The 9,082-nt window shown below is 33.4% G+C and overlaps 1 protein-coding gene across 1 annotated transcript in view; it reads left to right on the top strand.

The window, feature by feature from the left end:
- Nucleotides 1-249: 249 nt before the first annotated feature.
- Nucleotides 250-9,082, top strand: part of nr5a1b (nuclear receptor subfamily 5, group A, member 1b) — a 30,092-nt gene continuing 21,259 nt past the window's right edge. The window contains exons 1-3 of the mRNA XM_056446411.1: nucleotides 250-351; nucleotides 914-1,055; nucleotides 4,960-5,702. Of these exons, the coding sequence (XP_056302386.1) occupies nucleotides 250-351; nucleotides 914-1,055; nucleotides 4,960-5,702 (987 nt within the window). The remainder of the gene's footprint in view (nucleotides 352-913; nucleotides 1,056-4,959; nucleotides 5,703-9,082) is intronic.

The following is a 9,082-nucleotide window of genomic DNA, read 5'->3' as shown; positions in this document are numbered from 1 at the left end:
TATGTAATTTGTTTATTAATTAATTTGAAAGCTAAGTATTCACAAATTTAAAATCTGGTATAGTCTAAATAGTCTATATATATTGAAACCATTGGTTTTTCGGTGCTTTAAAAAAACAATACAAAAAGCAAGCAAATGTTTTAATTTCCAAAAAATATACAATTACGTTTATTTTTTATGAAAGGATATATTTGCTTTATTTAAAGTGTGTTTTATTTGTATGTGTGCGCAGGCGCTCGGCGGGGCGGGATGGACTACAGTTATGATGCGGACCTGGAAGAGATGTGTCCGGTGTGTGGGGATAAAGTTTCTGGCTATCATTACGGTTTATTAACCTGCGAGAGCTGCAAGGTATTGCATAAACCATTTAAAGTAAAGTTTAAGATGCTTCGGGTTATCTAAAATGGCATGGCGTTATTCTATATTAACTGGATTTATTCGTTTGTGTTTAGCTACATGTTTAATTGAAAGCCCAGATAATAAGATTATATATATGTTAAGAACGAATCAAATAGCTTATGTGAGTATTTTCTGTGTTAAGTATACGGAAAACTCTTTATTTCGAATATATAAATACATAAATAATCGAATCAAAAAGGCGCGCTTTTAAAAAGAAAGGTTCTATTTTGGAATCGATTCCATTTATAACGTTTCAGTGTTCTGAATATTTGAAAAAAAAGTTCTATACATTTTAGAACGTTCACGGCAAAGAAAGAACGATCTTAACTGAATGATTATTATATGGCATCGCTGCAATAAAAAAAACATGCATGACATAAATCATTTGGATTATTTTAATTATGTATTCGTTAATTTTAAAACAAAGGCCTATGAAAGTATATGTAATATTATTTTGAAATGAATACTACCTTTTATTGTTACTAACAACTCCTGTTTAATTCTGTATTTAAAGGGTTTCTTTAAGAGGACAGTACAGAATAACAAACGGTACACATGTGCAGAGAGTCAGGACTGTAAGATTGATAAAACCCAGAGGAAACGGTGTCCTTTCTGCCGTTTCCAGAAATGTCTCAACGTCGGGATGCGACTGGAAGGTGAGCGAATTACCTTAATTAATCTTAGATTCAATTTAATACAGAGAACTACATTATGAAGTGTATTTATAAATAAAAAAAGCCTATTTATAGCCTATTTTCAGAGGTAGGCTATGTAATGGCTGCATTTGCAAATATTTTCGGATCAAATTAAGCTATGATTTGGTTATGTTTTTAATGTCTAGTTGTTTATTTATGTTGCTTATCTTAATGTCTTATTTAAAAAAATCAAATATATATTTTTTTATTTTATTATGTACTTTATAAATTCCATTAAATTTAAATGATAATAATAATAATACATTTTATAAGCTCTATAACAACAGAGAAATCAAACATGCAAAGGATTCAACACAGACAAATTATTAAATATAAACACATAAGGATGATCAAGAATCTAAAAATGCAGTCTTAGAAGATGAGTTTTAAACATCGTAATGCTAGCGTGGAAGTATTTCTTATAGAATAAGGGTATAAATTATATACCAATAGAAAAAAAAATCTTGTAGTAGGTTATGATCTATACATTTCCTTATCCAAAAGCTGGCAGAAATCGCTATATAGGAGTAGGACATGTTGACCCTGAAAATAAACAACGAATTAGAATTTAAATCGAAGCAGCTTGATTGATTTCAGAAGTCGGAAAAAAAATAAGCCGTGAAAAAAAAAGCAGTGTTTTTGCAAGGTCGCTGTTATCTGCAGGCACCTTTGCGTTACCGGCTGCGCTCGCTTTGCTTCTGGATCAAGGTTAAGTATTCTTTTTAAGCACGGCTCTATTTTTAATCGCTCAGGCTATCATGGTATTTTTAACTAGTTCGTGAGTTAATAGAAGGACGAATTTTAGAGAAACAGACAAGACGCAACATTCAAATGCTTGGCGAACATGACCCGCATAATGATTTCAAGAAACAAAAACGGCGTTAAAAATGTATTTATTAATTATTTAGAGTTCCACAAATACCATTTTTAATTAGCGTGTTTATTTACTTCAGAATACAATTTGATTTGAGGTAGAGTATGCTGGAGAGACTTTCCCTCTGTTTATTATAGCTACTACATTAATAATAACTGATATTCAGTGTTTGAATATCAATATATATAATTAATATATATATATGTATATCAATAAGTGATGTTATTCATTGATTATTATACTTATTATTATTGTTATACCTATTATATTTTTATTATATAATTAATTAGTACCACATGACCTTTTACAGTCAGGGTATATTTCATTCATTCGTTTTTCTTCGGCTAAGTCCCTTTATTCAACATGGGTCGCCACCTCAGAACTTGTTCATCTTATAAAAAAATGTATATCATTATCTTTGCATAAACATTTTATCTAGTTTATTATTATCTGGATTACTTGTAGTATTCTTTTTTGGGGGGAGGGGGGTATATTTCAACATAGAAATTCCTTTAGATACTGAAGATATTGATACCTTCATTCTAAAATATAAAGGTTCTTTATTAGCATCAAGTCAAAGTCAGTTTCATTGTCAATTCAACCACATGTACAGGACATACAGAGAATTGAAATTGCGTTACTCTCAGACCCTAGGTGCCTAACATATAATATTAATACAAAAAGTAGAATTTTAAAAATAAATTACAGTAAATACAATTACACATATAATATAATCTAAAAATAGAAGTAAAAAAAAATGTAAACAATACAATTACACTTAAGGGCATATGGCAAAGAGTGCAAACCAGAGTTGTGCAGATGTAAAACAGTATATAGTGCAAAAAATACAGTATAATGTAAAACAGTAAATAGTGCAAAAGCTTGTAAACATGATAATTTTGATAAATGACTGTCTTAATAGTATACAGGGAGGTAGTATGGTGTAACTAACTAGCAGATAGAGATAGATAGTTCTATGAAGAGTCTTTAACAAGCATGGAAACTTTTCATTTAGGAAATGGCTCTTCAGAAAAAAAACCCACTTTACACGAAAAGGTTTATTTATTTATTTTTTTCTTTGTTTATTGAAGTTTTTGAAAACATAACACCTAATAATGTATCATGTATATATGTTAATAAAATTATCTCAGTGTAAAAAGGATAATAAAAAAATAAAAATAATTACAGAGATATTTTTAACTTATACATCTAAGGAAGGGGTCCCATATTTCATCATACATTTTCTGTTTGCCGAATCTAGAGAACCGTATCCAGCTTGAGGGCAGAAACCATTTCAGAGAAACCATTTCAGCTAACCATTTAGAGGTTTAATTTATAGACAACCAAAAACAGTTCTCCTATGGCATTACTGTGAAAACCCCTTTTTGATTTTTCTTGCCTTTCTGGCATATGCATAATTATATACACTGTAAAAAAATCTGTAAAAAACGATCAAAAGGCAGCAGGGCTTCCAAGGATATTCTAAAAAAAAGAAAAAAAACAAAACCGTAATCACTGCCATTTTACTAACAATTACTGCAATTATACAGATTATTGCTGTCATTTTACAAATTATCACTGTAAATATTTTTTATTGTAATCATACAGAATAATTAATGTGATTTTATAGCTTATTACTGTAATTATACAGGTTATTAATGCAATTATACAAATTAATTATTGTGATTATAATGATTATTTCTGTAATTATGCATGAAATCTCTAAATATTCCATACATTTTCTCCACTTTCCAAAAAAATATTTTTAAGAATGATAAAAAAAAATGTTAGGTACAAATAATTGCTGTTGTCATAAAACAATATAACAATATAATATATTTTAAAATACAAAATTGTTATATATCAAATTGTTTCTTTCTTTTTTTTAATATTTTATTTTTTTACAAAAAACACATTTGGTCATCTTTTAACAACAAAAACAAGGTTAGTGTCACGTGAGGACGCCTGCACAAAAAATTGAGGATTTAATAGCAGTTTATTAGATAATCGTCTTGCAATTAAAGGTTGAAACAGGAACAAACAGATAATCCAGATAATCCCCAGCTCAAAGGTGGCAAACAAAGTAAAAAAGTAAAGGGGTCAAATGCGGCAAGGGGAAATGCGTCGTAATGCTCACTAAACAGTCTAAGACTCAGCAACAATGTGTCTGTGTGTGCTGAGTTTATAGTCCTTGAAATCAGTCCATAACGATCTTCTGACTGTGTAATTAGTCAGAATTAGGAACCTTTGGTGTGCGAGGTGCATGCTGGGATTTGTAGTTTGTTAAAGAAACGTGTGTAGTTTTCCAGCGATCTGCAGCTGCTAGATCACTGGTGACCATAACAGTTAGCATAGCAACATTGGAAGAGTGGTAAAATAAACATTTTATAGTTTACAGTGCACGCATCATATGCAGCCTACAAACATTAGGCTATTTTTTGACATTATTAATCTCAAGTTAATCTTAATATGATTGCTATGTTCACTAACATTGACAGAATTTTTGTTTCCCTATTTTTACAGGAATAATCTGTAAATATTTACAGAAAATTACGTGTTACTCAAAATTTCCTTTAAAAAACAGAAATGTAATACCAAAATACAAGAATAAATAACTGTAAATTTAATGTTTGAATGTTTTATTACAGAACATATCTGTAAAACAACAGGTATTTCACTGTATAGTGAAAATTCTGTAAAAAATACAGATAATTACCTGTAAAATAACGTTTTATTTTTTACAGTAAGGGATATTGCATTATAAATAATAAACAATTTTATATATGCATGCAGCATACTGTTTTAATATTTGTTATTGTATTATATTTGTTGTTTATTTAGTTATTAATTATACCGTTAACGTTTTTCTCTATATATATTTGCTTTCAGTGTTCTATATTATTTATAATAATAATTAAATAATATTATAATAGTAAAAAGTTATGATGTATACTAAAATATAATGTAATTTATCATTGTTTATGCTCACAGCTGTCCGTGCGGATAGGATGCGAGGGGGCCGCAACAAATTCGGCCCCATGTATAAGCGAGACCGGGCGTTAAAGCAGCAGAAGAAAGCTCTCATCCGGGCCAGTGGCTTAAAGATGGAAGTCACGCCCCCTTTGCTGACATCACCACAACCTGACTACACCTTTAGCACAGCTTTGTCTGTGCCAGCTCCGAAAAACACCCACCCAAACATCGTCACCTCTGTGGCACCCACTGATTACGAACGCAGTCTCTACGCATCCAGTTCCCTGAGTTTATCCGTCCCTATCCCGGCCCACACTCCTCTGCCAGCACAATACCCCTACCCAAATCTGCCCAGCCGCGCCATAAAGTCAGAGTATCCCGACCACTACACAAGCTCAGAGCATTACACCAGCGCCAGCTCCCCAGAGTCAGTGCCAGGCTACACGTATATCGAGCAGACGCGGGTGTCCAGCAGCCCGCAGGTGGCGCCGCCAGTTTTAACAGTGCCGCCTTTGGTTCTGGAGTTTGTTCGCTGTGAGCAGGATGAGCTCCAGGTGCAAAGCAAGATAAGCGCTCACCTGGCGCACCTGCAGCAGGAGCAGAACTCACGGAGCACGGCAGCCAATCAGGAGCAGAGCTCACGCCTCGCAACCAAACCCGAGCGGCTCAGCACCTTTGGCCTGATGTGCCACATGGCTGACCAGACGCTCTTCTCTATCGTGGAGTGGGCACGAAGCTGCATCTTCTTTAAGGAGCTTAAGGTGAGTGTGTGCGTGTGTGTATGTGTGTGTGTTGGATTCAGGTATATGATTCGAATGGTAAGGAAGAGTGGGGACGAAAGTACCAATTTTCATTCATTCATCATTCATTCATTTTCTTTTCGGCTTGGTCCCTTTATACTGTAAATCTGGGGTCGTCACAGCGGAATGAACCGCCAACTTTATTTGTTCATTCATTTTCTTCTTGGCTTAGTCCCTTTATTAATCCGGCGTCGCCAAAGCTGAATGAACCGCCAACTTATCCAGCATATGGTTTACGCAGAGGATGCCCTTCTAGCTGCAACCCATGACTGGGAAACATCCATACTCACCCATTCACACACATAAACTACGGACAATTTTAGCTTACCCAATTCCCTTATAGCGCATGTCTTTGCACTTTGGAAACCCATGTGAACACATATAAACATGCAAACACCACACTGAAATACCAATTAGCGTAGCTGGGACTAGAACCAGCGAGCTTCTTGCTGTGAGGCGACAGTGCTAAACGCTGAGTGCCCTCTAAAAGCATAGATGAATAAAATAAAGAAAAAGTTACAATTGAAACAAACAGTGTTTTACCGTTTTCCTTGTCTAACAGTATTCAGGTACAGTAATTGAATAATAAAAATACAAATAATTCAGTGCAATGAATCCTTTTTAAAGGGTAAAATTTCTTATCCCTGAATGATTTTAAAAACCTCCTACAGTCACAGGCCTCAAAAACACATGCAAATGATCAATTATAATACAGACATTGCAAATCCTGTGATGTGACTATTGCAAATGATCACAGATGTTGAAATGTCATTCATATTTGGTCGTGGAAGCTCAAGCATGCTTGCTTGATGCCTGAGAACCAATTATTCCAATTAATCATTCAGTTAACCAATTAATTATTTAGTTTCAATTCAACTAGAAATACACCAGCATTCTACCACTACTCTCCTGTCTGCATGATTTGCTGGAATCTTCCACCATCTGAAATATTGTTATGGCTTTTTTATTCTCTTTTCTTCATCTGCTGTATGTTAAGCTGCTTTGGTACAGTCTATATTTGTAAAAGCGCTATAGAAATAAAGATGAGTTGACTTGTAATAATCATTCTTGAGTGTCACAGGACACCTGATAGCTACCACAAAAACCAATGTGCTTGGAGTTTTAGCTTCTGACAGTCAGGATGTGGAAGTAAACATTTATTTTTTTATCGAATGATATTTGTATATTTGCCTATTTAACCAGTAGACTTGAAATATGGCATTTTTACCCATACAACTAAAATACCTTCAGTGTATATATTTTGTATTTCCGTCCTTTTTTAAGTTATTGTGGCACTTGCAATGCTTCATGGGATTGTAGTTCTTTCCCTTATTAAATATTGGTGGGATGTTTCAACCTTTAATGTGGGTGAAATATGAACAAACTGGGTTAAAAAAAAGTCATTTAAAGCAGATGCTGAGTTTGTCCATATTTTCATCTATTTTTCCTATTCTTTTAACCCCCACCCCCCACCAAAAAATACTCCTGTAACATGCCAAAAATGCTAAACAGGGCAAAAATATGCTGCATAAGTTTTATGCTTTCGCAAGAACAAATGAGGATTGTTCTTGTGCCTCAAATAGGTATGATTAGGCTACTCTTTATTTCCCGGATCGCTGTTCAGCATATAAAGAAATCATGTCTCCTCAGGATTCTTGGATAAACCCACTTGATACATATTTATATGTTGATCTCTATGAAAATTTTGAAGTGAGAATTTTGAGTGAGCAGACTTTTGTTGAAGGGACTGAAATCTGTCAGGTCTGATTAAAAATCTCTTCATGTGTGTTCCAAGCATGAATGAAGATCTAAAGGGTTTGGAATGATATGAAGTCAAGTAAATGATGACAGAACTGCAATTTTTTTGGGGGTGGACTACCCCTTTAATAACATTTCTTGGCATTATAGTTTCTAAATGCTTCTTAGTAGATTTTTTTAGGTGTTTTCAAAGATTCGAAAATAAGTCAGCATCTTGAGGTTAAAATTACATTGAATTGACATTGAAAATGATCTCAAAAAACACGTCAAAATGCAAAGCGGTTTGATGTCAAAACCTTGACGTCCATTTGACATCCACACATTGATGGCTTTTTGACCATCAGAATAATGACACGAAAGTATTATAATATAAGAAAGGTTTTATATATCTCAAAGCTTCAATTATAAATACACTGGATTTTGTGTCCCTACTATTCATGTAAACTACCTTGCTGTCAAAGGACAGTCCTGTAATTGAATGTTAGATACCAATTTGATGTTGTTTTGACATCAAGGTATTCAATTCACATCCAATCGGTGTGCATTTTTGATTTATTTATTTTTTTCACGTTGTTTTAACATCAAGAAGCCCACTGGGTATCTGTTCTGTATTATTATTATTATTATTATTATTATTATTATTATTATTATTATTATTATTATTATTATTATTATTATTAATTACTTTGACAGTCATTTGTATGGTGCTGAAATATTTTATTATCATAAATAGGAAAACTGCCACAACAAATTAATTCCCATCTTCCTCTGATCCAGGTCACAACTGCTTATTCCTTCATTCATTTTCTTTTCGGCTTAGTACCTTTATAAATCTGGGTTCGCCACAGCAGAATGAATCGCCAACTTATCCAGCATATGTTTAACACAGCAGATGGCCTTCCAGCTGCAACCCAACACTGGGAAAACTGCTTCTTCAATTCTCGACTTATTCAATTCTCTCCCATTATTTTGTTTCTAATCCCGATTTCAAGGTCAGAATTATGACCAAAAAATGCAAATATGCAGCAATTGTTTTCTGCCACATCTGTGGGTGTTTTATCACATCCAGACACTGATAGAAAGTTGCAGATTTTCAGAAAAAAAAACATGCATATAATTAAGTGCCTTAAAGCGACATATAATTGTGTACATGTGCATTTGTATGTATAGATATAGGTAGACAGATTTTTATTGATATCGAAATTGATATTTTTAAAGTCAGCATCATCAAATTGGGTAATATAATGCTTTTGTTACAGACACACGCACGCTATTTAGTGATATTTATTTATTTATTTATTTATATTGTGTCATTTCTTATTGAATGAAGTTGTTATTAAAGTTATTATTATGTAATATATTTTTATCTATATTGAACCTGAGTTGCTGATGTGACTTAAACTTGAACACACACACATGCACATAATATTGGCATGAACAGAGCGGATACAGTTGGCATGATGAAATGATGCTGACATGGATGAACAGGAGGTGTGTGTGTGTGTCTGTGTGATTGTCTGTGTTTTTTCTCCGTGTGTGTGTGTCAGACACGGCCTGCTGTGTTTACTCTAGCTCACTGTCAC

Source organism: Danio aesculapii, chromosome 21 (genome assembly GCF_903798145.1).
Source record: "Danio aesculapii chromosome 21, fDanAes4.1, whole genome shotgun sequence".
Classification (NCBI taxonomy): Eukaryota; Metazoa; Chordata; class Actinopteri; order Cypriniformes; family Danionidae; genus Danio; species Danio aesculapii.
This window is presented reverse-complemented; position numbering and strand designations above follow the sequence as displayed.